Here is a 25,619-nt window from a genome sequence, read left to right as displayed (position 1 = left end):
TCAGAGGTTACGTAGGTCTGGCTCATCACCAAATACTTAAAGAAACTTTTGCAGATGTACTGTTGAAAGTATCCTGGCTGTGGTTGTATCACAATTGGTATGGCAATTTGAATGCACAGAAGTATACAGCACGAAGCTGCAGAGAGCAGTGGACTCAGCCCAATACATTATGGGCATATCCCACCCCATGAGTGGTCATATCTACGGGAGGAGCTGCTTCAAGAATGCAAAATCCATTATCAAATAACTCCATCCTCTCACAGCTACCATCAGTGAATACAGTACAGAAATTTAAAGTCCCACACCACCAGTTTCAAAAACAACTACTTCCCTTCAACCATTCAGTTTTTGAACTAACCAGCACAACCCTAATCACTACCTCAGTTTAGCAACACTTTGATCACTTTCTAATAAAATGAATCAGAATTAGGTTTTATAAAATTTGTTGTTTTGAAGCAGCAGTACAGGCCTGTGACAATGCTACACGTTTTTCAGTACACCTGTGCACACACGTACTTGTGCATTTGACAATAAACTTGAATTTGACACTTCATGTCTCCACCAACCTTCATGTCAGCTGCCAGCTTACTAACTCACCCTTCCACTTCCTCGTCTAAGTTATTTATAAAAATTACAGAGAGCAGAGGTTGCAGAACAGATCCCTGCGGTCACTAACCTCCAGCAGAAAATGCTCCATCAACAACGACTCTCTGCCTTCTGTGGGCAAGCTAATTCTGGATCCACACAGCAAGGTTTCCCTGGACCGGTGCCTCCTTTGTGAATGAGCCTACCATTGGGAACCGTATCAAACTCCTTTCTAAAATCCAGATATACCACGTCCATTACTCTACCTTTGTCACTCCTTCAAAGATTCAATCAGGCCTGTGAGACATGACGGGTCCCTCACAAAGCCATGCTGACTATCCCTAATCAGACTGTGCTTCTCCAAATGCTCCTGAGTCCTGTCTTTAAGAATCTTCTCCAATAATTTGCCCACCACTGAAGACTCACTGGTCTATAATTCCCAGGGTTATCCCTATTTTCTTTGTTGTTGCTGTTGTTACTTGTATTGTTCTGCTGAGCACCATGGTCACGTTATGTTGGCGCTGGAATGTGTGGCGACACGTGGCTGCTCCCAGCACATCCTTGGTTGTTAATGTAAATGATGCATTTCACTGTATGGCCAGAAGATGATTCAGGAGCAGAATTAGGACATTCGGCCCATCGAGTCTGCTCTACCATATCATGGCTGATCTAATTTTCCTTTCAGCTCCAATCTCCTGCCTTCTCCCTGTATCCCTTCATGCCCTGACTAATCAAAAATCTATCAACCGCTGGCTTAAAGATACATAAAGACTTGGCCTCCACAGCTGCCTGTGGCAAAGAATTCCACAGATTCACCACTCTCTGACTGAAGATATTTCTCCACATCTCTGTTCTAAAAGAACGTCGGTAGTGGGTAAGTTACTGGAGGGAGTACTAAGAGACAGAATCTACAAGCATTTGGATAGGGACTTACTAGGGAGAGTCAACATGGCTTTGTGCGTGGTAGGTCATGTTTGACCAATCTATTGGAGTTTTTCGAGGAGGTTACCAGGAAAGTGGATGAAGGGAAGGCAGTGGATGTTGTCTACATGGACTTCAGTAAGGCCTTTGACAAGGTCCTGCATGGAAGGTTAGTTAGGAAAATTCAGTCGCTAGGTATACATGGAGAGGTGAAAATTGGATTAGATATTGGCTCAATGGAAGAAGCCAAAGAGTGGTAGCAGAGGATTGCTTCTCAGAGTTGAGGCCTGTGACTAGTGGTGTGCCACAGGGATCAGTGCTGGGTCCATTGTTATTTGTCATCTATATCAATGATCTGGATGATAATGTGGTAAATTGGATCAGCAAATTTGCTGATGATACAAAGATTGGAGGTGTAGTAGACAGTGAGGAAGGATTTCAAAGCTTGCAGAGGGATTTGGACCAGCTGGGAAAATGGGCTGAAAAATGGCAGATGGAGTTTAATACAGACAAGTGTGAGGTATTGCATGTTGGAAGGACAAACCAACGTACAACATACAGGGTAAATGATAAGGCACTGAGGAGTGCAGTAGAACAGAGGGATCTGGGAATACAAATACAAAATTCCCTAAAAGTGGCGTCACAGGTAGATAGGGTCATAAAGAGAGCTTTTGGTACATTGGCCTTTATTAATCAAAGTATTGAGTATAAGAGCTGGAATGTTATGATGAGGTTGTATAAGGCATTTGTGAGGCTGAATCTGGAGTATTGTGTTCAGTTTTGGTCACCAAATTACAGGAAGGATATTAATAAGGTTGAAAGAGTGCAGAGAAGGTTTACAAGGATGTTGCCAGGACTTGAGAAACTCAGTTACAGAGAAAGGTTGAAGAGGTTAGGACTTTATTCTCTGGAGCGTAGAAAAATGAGGGGAGATTTGATAGAGGTATATAAAATTATGATGGGTATAGATAGAGTGAATGCAAACAGGCTTTTTCCACTGAGGCAAGGGGAGAAAAAAAACCAGAGGACATGGGTTAAGGGTGAGGAGGGAAAAGTTTAAAGGGAACACTGCGGGGGGGGGCTTCTTCACACAGAGAGTGGTGGGAGTGTGGAATGAGCTGCCAGACGAGGTGGTAAATGCGGGTTCTTTTTTAACATTTAAGAATAAATTGGACAGATACATGGATGGGAGGTGTATGGAGGGATATGGTCCGTGTGCAGGTCAGTGGGACTAGGCAGAAAATGGTTCGGCACAGCCAAGAAGGGCCAAAAGGCCTGTTTCTGTGCTGTAGTTTCTATGGTTCTATGGTTTTCCTGTGGTTACCCGTCTATTCTGAAGCTGTGTCCCCGGTCTTAGACTATCCCACCATAGGAAACATTCTCTCCACGTCCACTCTGTCAAGGCCTTTCACCATTCGATAGGGTTCAATGAAGTCACCACTCATTTTTCTGAATTCTGGTGAATACAGGCCCAGAGCCATCAAACACTCTTCATATGACAAGCCATTCAATCCTGGAATCATTTTCGTATGTTTCAAGTTCATATGATAAATAATCTGAATAAGAAACATTGACTGCCCATTTCCCACAGACATTACCTGACCGACGATTCCTCGGTTCAAAGTAAGTTCATTACCGAACTACATATGTCACCATATGTGAGATTTATTTTCTTGCAGGCATTCACAGTAGAACAAAGAAATACAATAGAATGAAAAACTACACACAAAGTCTGACAAAAAAACAATGTGCAAAAGACAAACTACAAATACAAAATAATAATAATAAATAAATAAATGATTAAGTAATATTCAGACCTTGAGTTGTAGGGTCCTTGAAAGTGAGTCCATAGGTTGTGGACTAAGTTCAGAGTTGTGCTGAGTGAAATTATCTCAGCCAGTTCAGGAGCCTGATGGTTGAAGAGTAACAACTGTTCCCACGCCTGTTGGTGTGGGACCCAAGGCTCCTGCAACTCCTTTCCAAAGGAAGCACTGGATCATGGGCACTGCTTTCTTGTAGATGGCAATCCAGTCCCTCCAAGTTCCCCATTCCACTAACCCACCTCTGCACTCTCCCCACTATATAATCTTCATTTCTTTTTATCAAGTCTCCAATAAAAAAAAATTGGCAAATGATGCAGAAAAGGCTTGGAAAATGTCAGAGTCTGATGGTTGTCATAGAAACTGGCATCTTTTGCCTTTCCTGAATAACTATATTTTTCCACAGAATTAGTCACGACCAATCCAGTGACTCATGTACCCTTTCTCTGACCTATACTCTCTCACAGACAACTCAAACCCAAATTGTTGGCCCCAAGATTGGGAAGTTCATAAATCCCTGTTCTTCTCCTCTCTTTCTTTTTCAATATTTTTATTGATTTCTTACATAAAAGAATACGGAGTACAGTAGGATATATAACATATATTGATTACAATATATCAGAATCACAAATATAGTCTCATTACCCCATGCCCATATACATTAAATTTAAACATAATATTGAAGAGAGATAATTTTATCATACAAAAAAAATCTAAACCCGCTACCAGAAAAAAACAGCTGCTTGGTTGAAAAAAAAGGAAAAAATCATTATCATATAATAAAACATATTGTTAGCCAACATCTGTGCTCTTCTCCTCTCAAAATGAATATTCATACTGTTTAAAATCCAGTAACTTCTGCAGGACAGCAAAGCTCTCTCAACATGCAATGATGGAGCACCACACTGTGGGATGGGCTGTACTGAGACAGCATCACACTGTGGGAGGGGGTACTGTGTGGTGCTGACCTTTTAACCTACTCAAAGATCAATCTAACCCTTCCTCCCACGTAGCGCTCCATGCTTCTTTCATCCGTGTCGCCTAAATGTCCCTAACTTATCCTCCTCTACTAGCGCGTAGTGAGTTGGGGGCATGCTATGTTGGCATGGAAACATGCTGATTCTTGTGGGCTGGCCACAGCACAGTCAGACTGTGTTGCTATTGATGCAAAGTGACGCGTTTTCTTGTATGTTTCAATGCACATGTGACAAACAAAGCTAATAAGACCATAAGACTGATATATCAACCCCCTCAACCCCATTCTCCTGCTTTCTCCCCATAAGCTTTGACACCCTTATTAATCAAGATCCTATCAACATCCACCTTAAATATACCCAAAGACTTGGCCTTTGCACTGTCCATGGCAGTGAATCCGCAGATTCACCACCCTCTGGCTTAAGAAATTCCTCCTCATCTCTGTTCTATTCCGAGGCTGTGCCCTTGAGTTCTAAACTTTAATCTTCATCTTTAAACAGCGAAAAGCTCGTCTTGCTTAGAGTTCATACAGATCAGTTCAATGAGGTAGAATAAAGGGAAAACAATACCAGAATCTAGAATCACATGGATCACATGTCAGCCAGACCAGGTAAGAATGGTGATATCGCAAACATAAGGAAATCTGCAGTTGCTGGAAATTCAAGCAACACACACAAAATGCTGGTGAACGCAGTGGGCTAGGCAGCATCTATAGGAAGAGGTACAGTCGATGTTTCGGGCCGAGACCCTTCAGCAGTCCTGACGAAGGGTCTCGGCCCGAAACGTCGCCTGTACTTCTTCCCAAGAATGGTGACATACTCCCTGAAGGGTGTTGGTGAACTGGACGGATGTTTACAACACACAGGTAGTCATCATTCCTAATGACTAGTTTATTTTTTTTTAAGTATCCAAATTCCTGATCTTGTAAGCCCTGGTTTAAGATGGCACTACTGAAGGTAAGCAACAGCTTGAAAGGTTTGAAAGGCAAAAAATTATTAATAACACCTTTTCCGAAGTAAATTGTGGTAAACCATCACAGCAAACAATGAAGAGGCAAGCAAATGCAAAGCTGATTGGAGGGAAGAGCCGTGCTGGTACACTGCAAAACCTAAGCGTAACGTGTTCGATACGGGGTTGCAGGTAGCAGCTGGAGTGAGTGACTGGGAGAGGACGAGTCAAAGCTGAGGTACACGGTTGTATTGCTCTCAGTGCTGAGCTGATTTGGAGGGGTCGAGGGTGGCTTCCGGCTGGGCAGCAAGGCCTGGGCCCAGAGCATATTCCTGGTCAGCGAGGCCTAGGACCAGAGCATGTCACTGTGTCCTAACGTGAGGCATGATCCACCCTTTGGACAATTTAAATGCCCGCCCATGTGGACTGTTAAGCCAGAGTGTCGGGACTGGAGGTGAGGGTCAGGCCGAGGCTGAGAGACTGCTTCGTGGCGATTTGCCCCAGTAATACGATGAACTGAGACCGAGGCTTTGGGCCTACTTTAGGGATTTGGATCCAATCTGGTTCAGAATGCTGTTGCTTGCTTCTATTATTTGCGTGATTTGTGCTTTTTTCCCTCTTTCTCTATGCATTGGGTGCCGGTCTTTATTTATTTTTAATTGGGTTCTTTCGGGTTTCTTGCTTTGCGGCTGCCCATAAACAGACAAATCTCAAGGTTGTATAGTTTATACATTCTTTGACAATAAACGTACTTTGAATCTTTGATTGCTCACGGAATTATTAATTGAATTTAAATTCTGTATCTGCCATGGGAGAATTATTTTATTTTTTATTTAGGGATACACACAGCAACAGGCCCTTCCGGCCCAATGAGCCCTCACCACCCAATTACACCCATGTGACCAATTACCAACCCATACACCTTTGGAATGTGGGAGGAAACCGGAACACCCGGAGACAGTGAGGTCGCATCCACGTGTTCATCGTCCGTTCAGAAATCTGATGGCGGAGGGGAAGGCACTGTTCCTGAAACGCTGACTGTGCATTTTCAGGCTTCTGTACCTGCTCATTAATGATGGTATCTAGAGTGACTGGTGATTGATTTTGCAAATAAGGAATCTGAACGTTCATAAGGTTAATAACTGGTTAGTATCTGTATCCAACTAGTCAACATCTGTATAAATATTACATTTCTTTTTCCCAGCTTCAGATCAGTATGGTAACAGGCCAGGCTTGTGCACAAAGTAAAGTGTGATTGAGGAATGAATGTGTGTGTGTGTTTTCTCAGAGTCCAAGTAATACTTGACAACAATCAATGAGAAGACTTTGTTTGCATGCCATCCAGAGATCATCCCATATGCACTCCCATGGAGGCAATACAATAGAGTACAGAATACAGTGAGCCACAAGAGACTGCAGATGGTGGAGTCTGGAGCATCAAACAATCTCCTCGAGGAACTCAGCAGGTCGAGCAGCATCTGTGGGAGATTGTACTGATGCAGGGTTTTGACCTGAAACACCTATAATCCCAGGGTGCCATGGTACCGGAGTGGTTAGCACGACCCTGTTACAGCTCGGGGTGGGAGATTCGGGAGTTCGATCCTGGCACCCTCCGTAAGAAAGCTTGCATGTTCTCCCTGTGACCTTGTGGGTTTCTTCTGGGTGCTCTAGTGTCCTCACACAGTCCAAAGATGTACCAGTTAGTAAGTAAACTGTCCTATGATTAGGCTGGTGTAAATTGGTGGATTGCTGGGTGGCAAGGCTCAGTGGGCCTGTTCTGCAGTATACCTCTATATAGATAGATGCTGCTCGATCTGTGGAGTCCCTCCAACAGACTATCTGTTGTTGCAGAATAAAGTGTCACAGTTACAGAGATGCAGTCCAGTGCAATGCTACATTTAAAGCAGAGGTCAATACCTACCAAATATTGAAAGACCCAGATAGTGTGGACATGGAGAGGATGTTTCCTATAGTGGGAGAGTCGAAGACCAGAGGGCACAGCCTCAGAATACAAGGACAGGCTTTGAGAACAGGGATGAGGGGGAGTTTCTTTAGCCAGAGAGCAGTGGATCTGTGGAATTTATTGCTGCAGACAGATGTGGAGGCCAAGACATTGGGGATGTTTACATAGAACATAGAACATAGAATAGTACAGCACAGTACAGGCCCTTCGGCCCACAATGTTGTGCTGACCCTCAAACCCTGCCTCCCATATAAGCCCCCACCTTAAATTCCTCTATATACCTGTCTAGTAGTCTCTTAAACTTCACTAGTGTATCTGCCCCCACCACTGACTCAGGCAGTGCATTCCACGCACCAACCACTCTCTGAGTAAAAATCTTCCTCTAATATCCCCCTTGAACTTCCCACCCCTTACCTTAAAGCCATGTCCTCTTGTATTGAGCAGCGGTGCCCTGGGGAAGAGGCGCTGGCTATCCGCTCTATCTATTCCTCTTATTATCTTGTACACCTGTATCAAGTCTCCTCTCATCCTCCTTCTCTCCAAAGAGTAAAGCCCTAGCTCCCTTAATCTCTGATCATAATGCATACTTTCTAAACCAGGCAGCATCCTGGTAAATCTCTTCTGTACCCTTTCCAATGCTTCCACATCCTTCCTATAGTGAGGTGACCAGAACTGGACACAGTACTCCAAGTGTGGCCTAACCAGAGTTTTATAGAGCTGCATCATTACATCGCGACTCTTAAACTCTATCCCTCGACTTATGAAAGCTAACACCCCATAAGCTTTCTTAACTACCCTATCCACCTGTGAGGCAACTTTCAGGGATCTGTGGACATGTACCCCGAGATCCCTCTGCTCCTCCACACTACCAAGTATCCTGCCATTTACTTTGTACTCTGCCTTGGAGTTTGTCCTTCCAAAGTGTACCACCTCACACTTCTCTGGGTTGAACTCCATCTGCCACTTCTCAGCCCACTTCTGCATCCTATCAATGTCTCTCTGCAATCTTTGACAATCCTCTACACTATCTACAACACCACCAACCTTTGTGTCGTCTGCAAACTTGCCAACCCACCCTTCTACCCCCACATCCAGGTCGTTAATAAAAATCACGAAAAGTAGAGGTCCCAGAACAGATCCTTGTGGGACACCACTAGTCACAATCCTCCAATCTGAATGTATTCCCTCCACCACCACCCTCTGCTTTCTGCAGGCAAGCCAATTCTGAATCCACCTGGCCAAACTTCCCTGGATCCCATGCCTTCTAACTTTCTGAATAAGCCTATCGTGTGGAACCTTGTCAAATGCCTCACTAAAATCCATATAGATCACATCCACTGCACTACCCTCATCTATATGCCTGGTCACCTCCTCAAAGAACTCTATCAGGCTTGTTAGACATGATCTGCCCTTCACAAAGCCATGCTGACTGTCCCTGATCAGACCATGATTCTCTAAATGCCTATAGATCCTATCTCTAAGAATCTTTTCCAACAGCTTTCCCACCACAGACGTAAGACTCACTGGTCTATAATTACCTAGACTATCCCTACTACCTTTTTTGAACAAGGGAACAACATTCGCCTCCCTCCAATCCTCCGGTACCATTCCCGTGGACAACAAGGACATAAAGATCCTAGCCAGAGGCTCAGCAATCTCTTCTCTCGCCTCGTGGAGCAGCCTGGGGAATATTCCGTCAGGCCCCGGGGACTTACCTGTCCTAATGTATTTTAACAACTCCAACACCTCCTCTCCCTTAATATCAACATGCTCCAGAACATCAACCTCACTCATATTGTCCTCACCATCATCAAGTTCCCTCTCATTGGTGAATACCGAAGAGAAGTATTCATTGAGGACCTCGCTCACTTCCACAGCCTCCAGGCACATCTTCCCACCTTTATCTCTAATCGGTCCTACCTTCACTCCTGTCATCCTTTTTTTCTTCACATAATTGAAGAATGCCTTGGGGTTTTCCTTTACCCTACTTGCCAAGGCCTTCTCATGCCCCCTTCTTGCTCTTTTCGGCCCCTCTTAAGCTCCTTTCTTGCTTCCCTATATTCCTCAATAGACCCATCTGATCCTTGCTTCCTAAACCCCATGTATGCTGCCTTCTTCCACCTGACTAGATTTTCCACCTCACTTGTCACCCATGGTTCCTTCACCCTACCATTCTTTATCTTCCTCACCGGGACAAATTTATCCCTAACATCCTGCAAGAGATCTCTAAACATCGACCACATGTCCATAGTACATTTCCCTGCAAAAACATCATCCCAATTCACACCCGCAAGTTCTAGCCTTATAGCCTCATAATTTGCCTTTCCCCAATTAAAAATTTTCCTGTGCTCTCTGATTCTATCCTTTTCCATGATAATGCTAAAGGCCAGGGAGCGGTGGTCACTGTCCCCCAGATGCTCACCCACTGAGAGATCTGTGACCTGACCCAGTTCATTACCTAGTACTAGATCTAGTATGGCATTCCCCCTGCTCGGCCTGTCCACATATTCTGACAGGAATCCGTCCTGGACACAGTTAACAAACTCTGCCCCATCTAAACCCTTGGAACTAATCAGGTGCCGATCAATATTAGGGAAGTTAAAGTCACCCATGATAACAACCCTGTTATTTTTGCACCTTTCCAAAATCTGCCTCCCTATCTGCTCCTCTGTATCTCTGCTGCTACCAGGGGGCCTATAGAATACCCCCAAAAGAGTAACTGCTCCCTTCCTGTTCCTGACTTCCACCCATATTGACTCAAAAGAGGATCCTGCTACATTACCCACCCTTTCTGTAGCTGTAATAGTATCCCTGACCAGTAATGCCACCCCTCCTCTCCTTTTTCCACCCTCCCTATCCCTTTTAAAGCACTGAAATCCAGGAATATTGAGAATCCATTCCTGCCCTGGTGCCAGCCAAGTCTCTGTAATGGCCACTACATCATAATTCCATGTATGTATCCAAGCTCTCAGTTCATCACCTTTGTTCCTGATGCTTCTTGCATTGAGGTACACACATTTCAGCCCTTCTACCTTACTGTCTTTACACCGTTTATTCTGCTTCTCTTTCCTCAAAGCCTCTCTATATGTTAGATCTGGCTTTACTCCATGCACTTCTTTCACTGCTCTATCGCTCTGGGTCCCATCCCCCTTGCAAATTAGTTTAAACCTAAAGTGGATGTTGACAGGTTCTTGATTAAGTATTAAAGTTTAGCTTTATTTATCACATGTATGTCCAAACATAGAAACATAGAAAGTCTACAGCACAATACAGACCCTTTGGCCCACAATGCTGTGCTGAACATGTACTTACTTTAGAAATTACCTAGAGTTACCCATAGTCCTCTATTTTTCTAAGCTCCATGTATCTTTCCAGGAGTCTCTTAAAAGACCCTATCGTATCTGCCTCCACCACTGTTGCTGGCAGCCCACTCCACACACTCACCACTCTGAGTAAAAAAAAAACTTACCCCTGACATTTCCTCTGTATGTTCTTCCAAGCACCTTAAAACTGTGCCCTCTCATGTTAGCCATTTCAGCCCTGGGAAAAAGCCTATGACTATCCACACGATCAATGCCTCTCATTATCTTTTACACCTCTATCAGGTCACCTCTCATTCTCCGTCACTCCAAGGAGAAAAGGCCGAGTTCACTCAACCCATTCTCATGAAGCATGCTCCCCTATCCAGGCAACATCCTTGTAAATCTCCTCTGCACCCTTTCTATAGTTTCCACATTGAAAGATACAGTGAAATGTATCTTTTGTGTCAAATCAAATCAGTAAGGATTGTGCAAGTGTTGGTGCATTTCTGGCTCTAACAGAGCATGCCCACAACTCACCTACCCTAACCCATTAACCCATTCATCTTTGGAACGCAGAGGGAACCACAGCATCCAGAGCCATGGGGAGAACATCAGCAAATGGCATCAAAGATGGCACAGAATGGGGGTTGAGAGGGAAAATAAATCAGCCATGATGGGTCACATGGCCTAATTCTGTTCCTAGAGTAGGTCTCATGGCTATGATGAGGTACACAGAGATCAGAAGTTCAGTTTTAGCATGTCCGAGTCCATTCAAGAGTCTTGTAACAGTGGCACAGGAGCTGTCCTTGAGTGAGGTAGTGCGTGCCTCACTGTTCACCTCAGAACCAGAGAGGAACCATTTCATACTCAATGGACCATTGAAGTAACAGAAGAATTGCCCTTTACTCAGACTGGCTCGCGTAGTACATGTACGTGTACATACACACACACACTTACACTTCCCCCTGTTGCAATCTAGATACTTTCCTCTCTAATTTGAAATGAGCCAGCTCCCAATTAGCACATCAATGCTTTCTGTGTGATTAATTCTTTTTATAGAGATTGCAGGAGCTTCTTGACACTCACATAAACATCGAGAAATCATGTCCTGATTAATTGTTCAACAGCTCCACAGGACACCGAGTGCAACACTGGAGCACAGCAAAGTCTTAACCAAACACTGCACAATGGTAAAGAGGGTGGCACGGTGCCATAGCAGTCAATGTAACACTATTACATCAGGGTTCGATTTCTACTTCTCTCTCTGTAAAGAGTTCATACGTTTTTCCCCATGACCTTGTGGGTTTCCTCCGGGTACTCTGGTTTCTGCCTACATTGCAAAGATGTACAGGTTAGGGTTGGTAAGTTGTGGGCATGCCATGCTGGCACCAGAAGCGTGGCAACACTTATCAGCTGCCAAGCACAACCCTTGATAACTTGGTTTGATGTAAATGACACATTTCACTGTCTTTACCTGCCCTTTCATTAGCTACATAGAACATGCCTGCCTTTTTGTTAGCTACGTAGAACAGTCCATGTTCGAAGCCTTTCCTAGTAATGCTCTCCAACTTTCCCTCCGCTACGTTCACAACTCCATTGGTGCTGCTTCCTGCACCCACGCCAGGCTTGTTAATTTCATCAACTTTGCCTCCAACTTCTGCCCTGCCCTTTAATTCACTTGGTCCATTTCTCAGACCTCTCTCCCATTCCTCGTTCCCTCTGTCTCCATCGCTGGAGACAAACTATTGACCGAGATCTTTTATGAACCTACCAATCCCCACAGCTAACTTGACTATACCTCTTCCCACCGTCTCCTGTAAAAATGCTATTCCCTTTTCACAGCTCCTTTGTCTCGGCCACATCTGTTCCATTATGCAGTTTTCCATTCAAGAACATCTGAGATGTCCTCCTTCAAAGAATGGGGCTTCCCTTCCTCCACCGGTGATGCTGCCCTCATCCACATCTCCTCCATTCCCGAACATCCGCACCCACCTCACCTTTCCGCCACCTGAACTGTGACAGAGTTCCTCAACATTACCTACCACCCCACGAGCTTCCACATCCAATACATCATTCTCCACAACCTCCACCACCTCCCAGAAGGATCCTACCACCAAACATATTATTAGCTCCCCCACCCCGCCCGCTTTCCACAGGAGTCACTTCCTCCATGATTCCCTTCTACAGTCGTTCCTCCTGGCACTTACCCCTGCATGCGGCCAAAGTGCTACACCCGCCCATTTACCTCCTCCCTCACCTCTATTCTGAGCCCCAAACAGTCCTTCCAGGTGAGGCAACACTTCACCTGTAAATCAGCTGGGGCCATCTATTGTGTCCAGTGCTCCCGATGTGGCCTCCTCTACACTGGTGAGACCTGTTGTAAATCGAGGGACCGCTTTGTCAAGCACCTCTGCTCCATCTGCCAAAAATGGAACTTCCTGGTGGCCAAATATTTTAATTCCAGTTCCCATTCTGACATGTCGATCCATGGCCTCCTGTTGTGCCATGACGAGGTCACCCTCATGTGGAAGAGAAACACCTTGTATTCTGTCCGGGTAGCCGACATGCTGATGGCATGAATATCGATTTCTCTTTCCCCCACCTCCTCTCCCTACCTCCTTCTATTCCCCATTCTGTCCTATTACCTTTTCTCACCTGCCCATCACCTCCCCCTGGGTCCCCTTCTCCTGTGGCCCATTCTCCTCTACTATCAGAGTTTTCCCTTTCCAGCCCTTTATTTTTCCTGTCCACCTGGCTTTACCCATCACCTTCCAGATATCCTCCTTCCTCCTCCCCCCACCATTTTATTCCGCCATCTTGCCCCTTTCCAGAAGGTTTCAGACCAAATCCTCAACTCTTTGTTCCTCTCCATAGATGCTACCTGACCTGTTGAGTTCCTCCAGAACTTTGTGTCCGTTACTTCATATTTCATTGCATGTTTTGATGTACATGTCACAGATAACACTAAATTTTATAAGGCATTTGTCAGTCCACATTTGGAGTATTGTACTTTCTCTAGAAACAGTAACCCAAACACTGTATTAGGCACAGGAATGCAGCAGTCAGTAAGTGTGCACATGCAGTGTTGGTGACATTTGCATGCTTTACCCAGCACAATCCTTGCTGATTTGTTTTGACATAAATGACACATTTCACTGCACGTGACAAATAAAGCTAATCTCTGAAACAAAACTCCAAAGATAGACCACTAAACTTACTTTGACAAGTATGGCCTTAAAAAGGTGACTTCCATCATTAAGGATGCCATCACGCAGGACATACTCTCCTCATTCTCAAGGAGGTGGTACAGGAGCCGGAAGACACACACTCAGCTTCTTCCCCACCATAATCAGAAGTCTGAATGGACAATGAGCCCATGTACTCTACCTCAGTCTTTTTGCACTACTTACTGAATTTAATTCAACTCTTATTGTAATTTATAGTTTTTATTATCCATTGCACTGTGCTAATTGCCACAAAACAACTAATTTCATGACATAGGTCAATGATACCAAACATGATTCTGTTTCAGCTCCAGGAATAGAGATACAGTCACCAAAAACTGCCCCAGTTCACGCCCAAACCTCCACTGCTTTTTGTTCCCATTGTAGGGAATCCTAATGAAGCAGCTACTTTGCAGTCAATCACTCTTTTCCTGCTTAATAACCATATCCCAAATATCTCATAAATAACTGAGTTATCTCATAACCCTCAAATCACCCATAAACGACATCTGAAAGTGTTCATAATTCTCATCCCAAATCACCCATAGAAAATATCACACAGTAATCTGCACCTCGGAATAGATATGCAGCTGCTTATTAGACCATAAGAGACAGGAGCAGAATTGGGCTATTCGGCCCATCGTGGCTGATTTATTATCCCTCTCAACCCCAATCTTATGCCTTCTCCCCGTAACCTTTGCCATCTTTAGTAATCAAGAACCTATCACCCTCCACCTTAAAAATACCCCATGACCTGGCCTCCACAGACATCTGTGGCAATAAATTACACAGACTCACCACCCTCTGGCAAAAGAAATTCCTCCTCATCCCTGTTCCAAAGGGACATCCTTGTAATTTGAGTCTTGTGCCCTCTGGTCCTAGACTCCCCCACTATTAGAAACATCCTTTACATAGCCACTCTATCTAGCTCTTTCATATTTGGCAGGCATCAACCTCTGCTTTAAATATACCCTTGCACCTGGAGTCTGTAACTGTAACACTTTATTCTGCAGCAACAGTCTATTGGAGGAACTCAGCAGCCTTGATATGTTTCAATGAGATCCCTCTTCTTTCATTCCAAATTTAGTGAGTACACACCTAGAGCCATCAAACACTCTTTATGTGTTAACCCTTTCTTTCCCAGGATCATCCTCAGGAACTGCCTCTGAACCCTCTCCACTACTAGCACATCATTTCGTAGATAAGAGACCCAAAACCAGTCACAATGCTCCAAGTGTGGTGTAACTAATGCCTTTTTAAGCCTCAGCTTACATACTTGCTTTTACATTCCAGTTTATAAATGGTATCTGTTGTTCTCCCTACCAGCCAGTGTATCAGAGACAGTATTATACAGTGTGAATCGATTTGCTGGGGGCTGAATGCTTTCAGATGTGACCTCAAGCCATTGTTAAATATCTGATTAAATGACTCTCGGAATCCTTCAACCCAAGGGAGTTTCTTGTTATCAGAATCTCTTTTAAATGTCGTTCCAGGACATTTAAGCCGCAGAGGAATCTAAACTCAGCCAGTTCCATCAAGGGCACAATCCTCCCCAGCATCGAGGACATCTTCAAAAGGTGACAACCGAAAGAAGGCAGCTTTCATCATTAAAGATTCCCACCAGAAGAACATGGCCTCTTCTCATTACTACAGTCAGGGAGGTGGTACAGGAGCCTGAAGGCTCACACTCAATTTAGGAACAGCTTCTTGCTTGGCACCATCAGATTACTGAATGGACATGCTGTCTCCCTTTCTGCACCATGTATTTATTGCTGCAATTTGTAGCCATTCAATGTCTTTACGGTGTACTGCTGCCACAAAAGCCTCACATTTTCCACGTCACTGATAATAAACCTGTTTCTCAGGCAGTAAAACAACTTGAGGTGTTTTATGTTCAAGAAAAAAAATAACAACTCATTTATTGAGCTCTGCGGGAACAGAACTTCACTTAATTATGTCGTCATGTCAGACCCGGCCTCTTAAAGTGAACCCCAACTCAACGTCAGTGATTGGGAGTTATGTATGCTTCCACCAATTACATTGCCTTACACAGGCCCCCCCCCCCCCACTAAAACCAGCATTGTGAGCCTGTCCGTAGCTCGGGTGAGCCCTGCGTTCCTGTATAGGATCAGGTCATATGTCCCATAGGTGGAGGAACAGGAAGTGCCTCTGACTCGTCCAGAGATGTGTGGACACGCCCAGGTCATGTCGTGGTAGCAGAATACTCCAAGTCTTGGTGGGCTGGTTTAAGGCAACCTACGGAAACACATTCAGGTTTACCCCACTTGTATATGATAAACGTCTTTTCTCTCTGTTCCAAAATGCGTAAGGGGACCTAAAGCGATGTTGGCATACATCATGGCGGCCAAACCAAGCAACCTAGGTGCTGATGAATGCCCAAGCCGTGTCTGCGGCCGTCGTCGATGCTAAAGGAACCAACTCTGGCCACCTGGTGGTATGGTCCACCATGGTAAGGAGGTGCATGAAACCACGGGAGGGGGGAGAAGGACCAACAGGTCAAACTGTCACTTAGGGACCTGAAAAGGTGCCAATGGGGCCGGACATGATGGTTAGTTTTTCTTCGCTGGCACTCCCCACAGGCTGCACTCCAATCACATGCGTCCTTTTCTGAGACCGCGCCACATAAACTTTAGCACAACCGGTTTCTGTAAGGCCTTCTGGCCCGGATGCGAGAGGCCGTGTATGGAGTCAGAAACAGTTCATTTCCAGTTTGTGGGCACTTTGGGGGGGCGGGCAACTGTTTGAGACGTCGCACAGGAGAGAAACCCCAGCTTTCCCAAACTTAATGTCAGCCAACCACAGGCCCGTGACTGCTGTTCAGTCAGCCTGGACCTCTGGGTCAGTAGTTTGGTCGGCTGCCATGCCAGCAGACTCAACCTCTTTGTGTACGGCCTTAACGGCTGGCTGTGAGAGGCAATCAGCCATAGCATTATTATCCCTTTGATGTGTTGTATATCAGTTGTGAACTCTGATAGCTGGGGTGGCTGCCGTGCAGTCAACGGGTCTGATATTTCGGCCTTCGCATGCTTGAGGGGTTTGTGGTCAATGAATGCTGTGAAATGGCAACCCTCTAGAAGAAAACAAAAATGGCGGACACCCAGATAGCGACCAAGAAGCTCACGGTCAAACATGCTGTACTTCCATTCAAGGACACAGAACAGCTGAAGAAAACAAGCGGCTGCCACACACCTCCGAACAACTGTTTGTGCCCAGCACCCACAGCATAGTCTGAGGCATCAGTAGTAATGGCTGTGGGTGCCTTGGGGAGCAGGTGTGCCAGTAGAGTCATTTGATATCATCGACCGCTCTGGTCATGTCCGCTGACCAGCCAAGCACGTGATTAGGGGTTTTGCCTTTAAGCGCACTATACAGGGGGAGTAGAACTTCAGCAGCTCGCAGAATGAAGCGGTGAGACAAATTCACCATGCCTGAAAACTCCTGAAGTTTTTTTGTGTAGTGGGGGGGCCGTGGGAAATCCATAATAGCGGCTACATTTGATGGGAGGGGTTTCGCACCTTCTGTGGAGATGTGATTGCTGAGAAGGTTGTGGGGAACTGACTGGGGGAGCTGGGTAATGATCCAAAGTCCTTGACATCCACAAGCCGGCAGTTTTGAAGATTGACTAACAGTCCTTGGGCTCACAGGAAACCTGCACCAAGCAGAGGTCTAGCCACTTTAGCCAGGACGAAGTCCCATGTGTAACGTTGCCAACTGAAGCAGAGTGTCACCCATCGTGTCCTCCAGTGAGGTTTCATCACTCTCTGCCTTCTCATCAACAGGTGAATCTGGCAGCACACTCACTTCAGCACCCGCGTCACACAGGAAATGTTGCCCTGCAAGGGTGTCCATAATGAACAGTAGACAACCTGGGCAGCTAAAACTCATGGTGTTTACAGACCTCTGATGTCCCGATGCACTGGCACTGTCAAAGCTGCAAGGCGGTCGGCAAAGCGAGCACGGTAAAAACACAGGTCCGGCATAGACTGTTTTGCAGCATCAGTTAGCAAGTTCCCTACAGTCCTTCAAGGGTACGTTAGCAAGGGCTATGCGAACTTGATCAGGCATTTGCTGCATGAAGAGGTCTTTTAAAAACAAAACAAGGATGGTGATTTCCCAAAAGATACAGCATGTAGTCCATTAGTCTGACGGCTTAGCATTGCCGAGACCGGGCAAGGTGAGCAACTGTTTGGCATGCCCAGACTCCAATAGTCCAAAGGTCTATACAAGGTGAGTTTTCAGCATCAGTATTTATCGTGTCCGGGCGGGTGTTCTAATAGACTCACCACTCTCACAGCCGTGGAGTTGCTGAGCGACAGTACCACATTAAAAAATTTGGTGTCCTTGGCAGAGACTTCTCACAGAGTTAACTCTGGAATCACCCTGGAGTATTGAGATTACCAATGTAGGCCAATGTTCAAGGAAAACCATAACAACTCATTTAATGAACTCCAAATACTGAACACGAAGCATAGGAACAGAACTTCATGTAATTATGTCATCACATCAGACCAGCCTCTTGCGGTGAACCACAACTCATTGTCGGTGGTTGTGAATTCTGCACATTTCCACCAGTTACGTTACCCTACAGACCTGGGTGGATCCCTCGATGGTCAGACTCAGACCTGGGAACAGCTCTCCTTGGCCAGGTGTGAGAGCAGACAGACAAGGAGGATTCCCTGACACGCTCATAGCACAGTACACGCCTATGGCCCGCGATGTTGTGCCAAACTTTTAACCTACTCTTAATCAATCAAACCCTTGCTTCTCACATTGCCCTCCATTTTCCAATCATCCATGATTGACATCTAAGAGTCTCTTACATGGCCCTAAAGTATCTGCATCAGCCACCACCCCTGGCAGCTCATTCCATGCACCCACCTCTCTCTGTGTACAGTGGGGACTTGTTCCACGCTGCACAGACCGGAGCTCACGACAGCAGGATGTCTGCAACCAGAAGATGGGGTGTACTTAGAGAGAAGAGACCTGATGCAAAATGTCACTACTTAAGCTGGAAGTGGCCGTAGGGAAACGGATTCTGGTCTGATACAGGAGACACCCCTCAACCACCACATCCTTGGACCGTTTCATCATGAACCTCTGCTCCATCTGCTGTGTCAGCCCGGATCTCCCAGTGGCCAGCAGGAAGCATCATCGCTGAAATGAGTGGGGGAGGCTCCATGCGTGGGAAGTGGGGGGAGAGCGGGCTTGGGGTTCTAACATGTTTTGTCATTCATTCTTTGGGGTTCTCCGTCTGAGAAAAGTAAGAATTTCAGGTTGTATACTGTATACATTCTCTGATATTAAACGGAACCACTGAACTGCCCGTGGATGGCCTTTACTACAGCCAGGCCGAGGCCAAGTGGAAAGTAGAGCAACAACACCTCGTATTCCACATGAGCAGTCTCCACACTGATGACATGATCACTGCATTCCCCACTCCCCCTTTGTCCCTTTATCCAACTGGTCCCCATCACATCCATCTCTTTTTCCACACCCACATTCTCTTCCCTGTAGCCCCCCCACTTCCCTCCTCCCATTCCATGCTCTACTGTCCTACCATATTCCATCGTTCATAGCCCTTTGTCGCTTGCCAGCTCTTGCTCTAATCCTTCACCACCCACTCCAGCCACTTTATACTGGCTGTCTCCCCTTTTTCTGCCAGTCCTGATGAAGGGTCTTGCCTTGAAACATCGACTGATCATTTGTCTCTACAGATGCAATGAGGCTCTAAGACATCAAAGCAGAATTAGGCCATTCAGCCCATCAAGTCTGCTCAGTCATTCGATCACAGCTGATTTATTATCCCTTTCAACCTCATGCTTCTCCCTTCTCCCTATAACCTTTGATGCCCTTACTTTGTATCTGCTCCTATGTCTTATGGTCTTATCTTGTCCCTGTGCCCTCTAGTTTTGGACTCCCCAGTATTGGGGATATATGAAGGTATTCTAGAATCAGATATAGGGAGAGGTTACCCAGACCAGGACTTCATTCCTTACAGCACAGGAGACTGATGTGATCTTTTAAAGGTGTATAAAATCATGACGGGCACATATTTTCCCAGGGTTGGGGAATCCAGAAGTAGGGGGCATAGGTATAAGGTGAGGGGAAAGTTTTCAAAGGAGCTTGAGAGGCATCTTCTTTTTTTAAACATAGGGGGTGGTATGCATGTGGACCGAGCTGCCAGAGGAAGTGGTTGAGGCAGGTACAAAAACTTTTAAGACAGTTGAACAGTCGATGTTGTCGTTTAAAGTTAAATTGGATAGCTATATGGACAGGAAAGGAATGGAGGGTTATGGGCTGAGTGCAGGTCGGTGGGACTAGGTGAGAGTAAGCATTCGGCACAGACTAGAAGGGCCGAGATGGCCTGTTTCCGTGCTGTAATTGTTATATGGTTATATAGGGATAGAAAGGCTATGGGTCAAATGCTGGCGAATGGGACTAGCTTGGATGGAGCATCTTGACTGGCATGGACCAGTTGGGTCGAAGGGCCTGTTTCTGTGTGGTCTGATTCTATGACACGAACATGAGAATGATAAATGAAAGCTGGCCCCAAGACCAATAAAACATAGACCATTACAGCAAAGAAATGGGCCTTTCAGCCCACAGTGTGAACTAGTCCCCCACAGGGAGGAGGTACATGAGCCTGAAGGTACACACTCAACACTTTAGGTACCACTTCTTCCCCTCTGCCATCAGATCTTTAAAAAAAAAAAAAAAAAAAAAAAATATATATATATATATATATATATATATATATATTTATTTATTTATTTATTTATTTTTGTACAATTTATTTTTGTGTATTGCATTGTACTGCTGCCGCAAAACAACAAATTTTACTAGCGATGTCAGTGATGTTAAACCTGATTCTGATTCAACGTTGCGTCAAGCTAATTAAACTAATCACTTCTGCCTTTTTGTGGTTCATATCTCTCCATTCTCTGCACATTCATGTGCCCTGCCACCCGAGAGTCTCTGAAACACCTCTGTTATCTGCCTTTACCACCACTCTGGCAGCCTGTTCCAAACACCCACCCCTCTCTCCGTAAAGGTAGCTTGCCTCACTCATCTTCTTTCAACTTTGTCATGCGAGGCCCCTTGGGTAAGAGTGACCACAATATGGTGGAATTCTTCATTAAGATGGAGAGTGACATAGTTAATTCAGTAACAAAGGTTCTGAACTTAAAGAAGGGTAACTTTGAAGGTATGAGACGTGAATTAGCTAAGATAGACTGGCAGAGGATACTTAAAGGGTTGACGGTGGATATGCAATGGCAAGCATTTAAAGATCGCACGGATGAACTACAACAATTGTTCATCCCATTTTGGCAAAAGAATAAACCAGGGAAGATAGTGCACGCGTGGCTGACAGGGGAAATTAGGGATAGTATCAATTCCAAAGAAGAAACATACAAATTAGCCAGAAAAAGTGGCACACCTGAGGACTGGGAGAAATTCAGAGTCCAGCAGAGGAGGACAAAGGGCTTAATTAGGAAAGGGAAAAAAGATTATGAGAGAAAACTGGCAGGGAACATAAAAACTGACTGCAAAAGCTTTTATAGATATGTGAAAAGAAAAAGATTGGTTAAGACAAATGTAGGTTCCTTACAGTCAGAAACAGGTGAATTGATCATGGGGAACAAGGACATGGCAGACCAACTGAATAACTACTTTGGTTCTGTCTTCACTAAGGAGGACATAAATAATCTTCTGGAAATAGTCGGGGACCGAGGGTCTAGTGAGATGGAGGAACTGAGGGAAATACATGTTAGTAGGGAAGTGGTGTTAGGTAAATTGAAGGAATTAAAGGCAGATAAATCCCCAGGGCCAGATGGTCTGCATCCCAGAGTGCTTAAGGAAGTAGCCCAAGAAATAGTGGATGCATTAGCGATAATTTTTCAAAACTCTTTAGATTCTGGATTAGTTCCTGAGGATTGGAGGGTGGCTAATGTAACCCTGCTTTTCAAAAAAGGAGTGAGAGAGAAACCGGGGAATTATAGACCAGTTAGCCTGACATCGGTGATGGGGAAAATGCTAGAGTCAGTTATCAAAGATGTGATAACAGCACACTGGGAAAGTGGTGAAATCATCAGACAAAGTCAGCATGGATTTGTGAAAGGAAAATCATGTCTGACGAATCTCATAGAATTTTTTGAGGATTTAACTAGTAGAGTGGATAGGGGAGAACCAGTGGATGTGGTATATTTGGATTTTCAAAAGGCTTTTGACAAGGTCCCACACAGGAGATTAGTGTGCAAACTTAAAGCACACGGTATTGGGGGTAAGGTATTGGTGTGGGTGGAGAATTGGTTAGCAGACAGGAAGCAAAGAGTGGGAATAAACGGGACCTTTTCAGAATGGCAGGCGGTGACTAGTGGGGTACCGCAAGGCTCAGTGCTGGGACCCCAGTTGTTTACAATATATATTAATGACTTAGATGAGGGAATTAAATGCAGCATCTCCAAGTTTGCGGATGACACAAAGCTGGGTGGCAGTGTTAGCAGTGAGGAGGATGCTAAGAGGATGCAGGGTGACTTGGACAGGTTAGGTGAGTGGGCAAATTCATGGCAGATGCAATTTAATGTGGATAAATGTGAGGTTATCCACTTTGGTGGCAAGAACAGGAAAACAGATTATTATCTGAATGGTGGTAGATTAGGAAAAGGGGAGGTGCAACGAGACCTGGGTGTCATTGTACACCAGTCATTGAAAGTGGGCATGCAGGTACAGCAGACGGTGAAAAAGGCGAATGGTATGCTGGCATTCATAGCAAGAGGATTCGAGTACAGGAGCAGGGAGGTTCTACTGCAGTTGTACAAGGCCTTGGTGAGACCACACCTGGAGTATTGTGTGCAGTTTTGGTCCCCTAATCTGAGAAAAGACATTCTTGCAATAGAGGGAGTACAAAGAAGGTTCACCAGATTGATTCCTGGGATGGCAGGACTTTCATATGATGAAAGACTGGATCGACTTGGCTTATACTCTCTGGAATTTAGAAGATTGAGGAGGGATCTTATTGAAACGTATAAAATTTTAAAGGGATTGGACAGGCTAGATGCAGGAAGATTGTTCCCAGTGTTGGGGAAGTCCAGAACAAGGGGTCTCAGTTTAAGGATAAAGGGGAAGCCTTTTAGGAACGAGTTGAGGAAAAACTTCTTCACACAGAGAGTGGTGAATCTGTGGAATTCTCTACCACAGGAAACAGTTGAGGCCAGTTCATTGGCTATATTTAAGAGGGAGTTAGATATGGCCCTTGTGGCTAAAGGGATCGGGGGTATGGAGAGAAGGCAGGTACAGGGTTCTGAGTTGGATGATGGTGCAGGCTCGAAGGGCCGAATGGCCTACTCCTGCACTTATTTTCTATGTTTTCTACGTTTCTATCTTTCCTCCCCTCACTTTAAATGCACGCCCTCTGGTATTAGAAATTTTGATCCTGGGGAAGAGACAGTGGCTGTCTACTCTATCTGGCTGGGAGAATGGGTGACTACAGTGCTCCCTTTGATACAGGAAGGTTGCAAATTCAGCCAGCTCCATCATGGGCCCAACCCAACCCACCCCACCCCATCATCGAGGACATCTTCAAAAGGCAATGCCACAGGAAGGTGGCATCCATCATGGAGGACCTTCTCCATCCACAACATGCTCATTCCTACTATCAGGGGCCTGAAGACACAAACGACACATTTCACCGTGTGCTTCGATGTACCATGCATGTGACAAACAAATCTGAATGAGTACAACAATCAATATATGTTGAGAGAAAGGACAGATTTTGCTTACAACTAGTTAGCTAAAATTAACTAGCTAGTTTTAAGGAGCCACGCAACCCAGAACATGCCCTCTTCTCATTTCCATCAGGAAGGAGGTACATGAGCCTGAAGACACACACTCAACACTTTCGGAACCATTTCTTTCCCGCTGCCATCAGATTTCTGAATGGATAATGAACCCATGAACACTAACTCATTAATTTTGGCTCTCTTTTTGCACTACTTATTTAAATTTTGTTCACATATTTCTTATTATAATTTGTAGAGTATTTTATGTATTGCACCATACTGCTGATGCTAAACAACAAGTTTGGTGACATAATAAACCTGATTCTGATACTCACCTCCCATCAAAGGGTTAACACCGCCGATTCAGCTCAGAACTTCCCATGACCCTGTGTCGGACAGCATCCAAGCCAATTTCCTTTGAATTACAATGGACGGAGGCCTGTTGAGAAAAAAAGAACTAAGCCCAATTGTTTCTGGGGTTGGAACCAACTTCAAACCACCCACTCTCCTATTTCTGCACCATACCTTGGTCATCTCCTACCCCCGATGTTTGTAGATACTCCCCAACAACATCAGCCTTTCCCCTCAGCAGTTCACAGCTCATGTCAATGATAAATATTCACTGTGACCCCCACCTCCCACTGTCACACTCAGCTCCAGCGACCACTCTTTCAACTCAGCCCCAACTGACAAACCACAAAGAGCTTATTGACAAACTTCTCGTGATCAAGCTTGGGTCATGAGAGAGGCTCTGGGACAGACAAAACCATCCTCTATCTGGGCCTACGCTCTGAAAAAAAAATCCCCCACAGTGTCAACTTTTGCTTAACTGTGTCATTCAGATTCTTCCGGATCAGTTTATCTACATCGGGATGTCTCTCTCATTTTTTTTTTGTTTTCTTCTCTCTCTCTCCCTCCCTCCTCCATTTCATTCTTTGTCCACCACCCCACACAGTATATTTTCAGCCAAGTACAACAGATCAGGAATTACACAAAGAGACTGCCAGTCAAATTATCAACAACATTCAGAAGTCACTTGGACAAGTATATGGATGGAACATAGAACAGTAGAGCCCTTCGGCTCACGATGTTGTGCCAACCTTTTAACCTACAAGATTAATCTAACTCTTCCCTCCCACATAGTCCTCCATTTCTGTTTCATCCACTTGCCTCTCTGATAATCTTGTAAATGTCCCTAATGTATCTGCCTCTACCACCACCTCTGGCAGCAAATACCATGCGCCCTCACTCTCTGTTAAATAAAACCTACCTCTGATATTCCCCTATACTTTCCTCCAACCATCTTAAAATTATATCCTCTTGTATTAGTCATTCCCCCCCACCCCACCAGGAAAAAAAATCTCTAGCTGCCCAGAGGTCTGTGCCTTCTATCATCTTGTACACCTCTATTAAGTAGCCTCTCATCTTCTTTCGCTCCAGAGAGAAAACCCCTAGCTCATTCAACCTATCCTCATTAAACATGCTGTCAAACCCAGGCAAATCTCCTCTGCACCCTCTCTAAAGCTTCCACGTCCTTCCTATAATAAGCTAACCAGAACTGAGCACAATACTCCACATGTGGTCTAACCAGGGTTTTACAGAGCAGCAACATTACATCTTTAACTCAATCCTCTAATAAAGGCCAACACACCATACTCTTTCTTAACTAGACTAAATTTTACATGAAAGAATATTCCTTTATTTGCTTCAGTGCAGTCAAATATGAATACAATCTTCCTGCTAGCCACAGCTGTTCTGGTGGTTGTGTTGGCTGGGGGCGGGGAGGGGTGGGGGAGGAGGTCAGGGTGAGTTTACGGTACAGGTAACATCTCTGATTTACCCAACAGCAGTTGAGTACTTACAAACAGTTCACAGGTTCATTGGAACACAAGGCAGTGGACAACCTATTTAGGTGTACTACATGGTACAGGGACAGATCCTTCGGTCACGATGGCTCAGCAGGGTAGCATCCTGCAGTATCTTGTGCAAGCTTCTCACTGCCAGCTCTAAGATCAGGGTTCGATGCCCACCGCTGCCTGTAATTTGCTTGTATGTTCTCCCAGTGACTGCAAGGGCTTCCT

At 45.1% G+C, this 25,619-nt stretch overlaps 1 protein-coding gene across 9 annotated transcripts in view; it reads right to left on the bottom strand.

The window, feature by feature from the left end:
- Positions 1–25,619, bottom strand: part of tmem198b (transmembrane protein 198b) — a 112,052-nt gene that overhangs the window by 40,364 nt on the left and 46,069 nt on the right. For 7 of the 9 annotated variants that reach the window (XM_063051391.1, XM_063051389.1, XM_063051390.1 and 4 more), the window contains one exon: positions 23,874–23,977. In XM_063051391.1, the coding sequence (XP_062907461.1) occupies positions 23,874–23,880 (7 nt within the window). In that variant the 5' untranslated portion in view covers positions 23,881–23,977. Of the gene's footprint in view, positions 1–3,323; positions 3,794–18,637; positions 18,859–23,873; positions 23,978–25,619 lie in introns of those variants that run through there. The other 2 variants (XM_063051396.1, XM_063051395.1) reach the window with 2 other exon arrangements.

This window comes from Mobula hypostoma, chromosome 6, assembly GCF_963921235.1.
Source record: "Mobula hypostoma chromosome 6, sMobHyp1.1, whole genome shotgun sequence".
Classification (NCBI taxonomy): domain Eukaryota; kingdom Metazoa; phylum Chordata; class Chondrichthyes; order Myliobatiformes; family Myliobatidae; genus Mobula; species Mobula hypostoma.
This window is presented reverse-complemented; position numbering and strand designations above follow the sequence as displayed.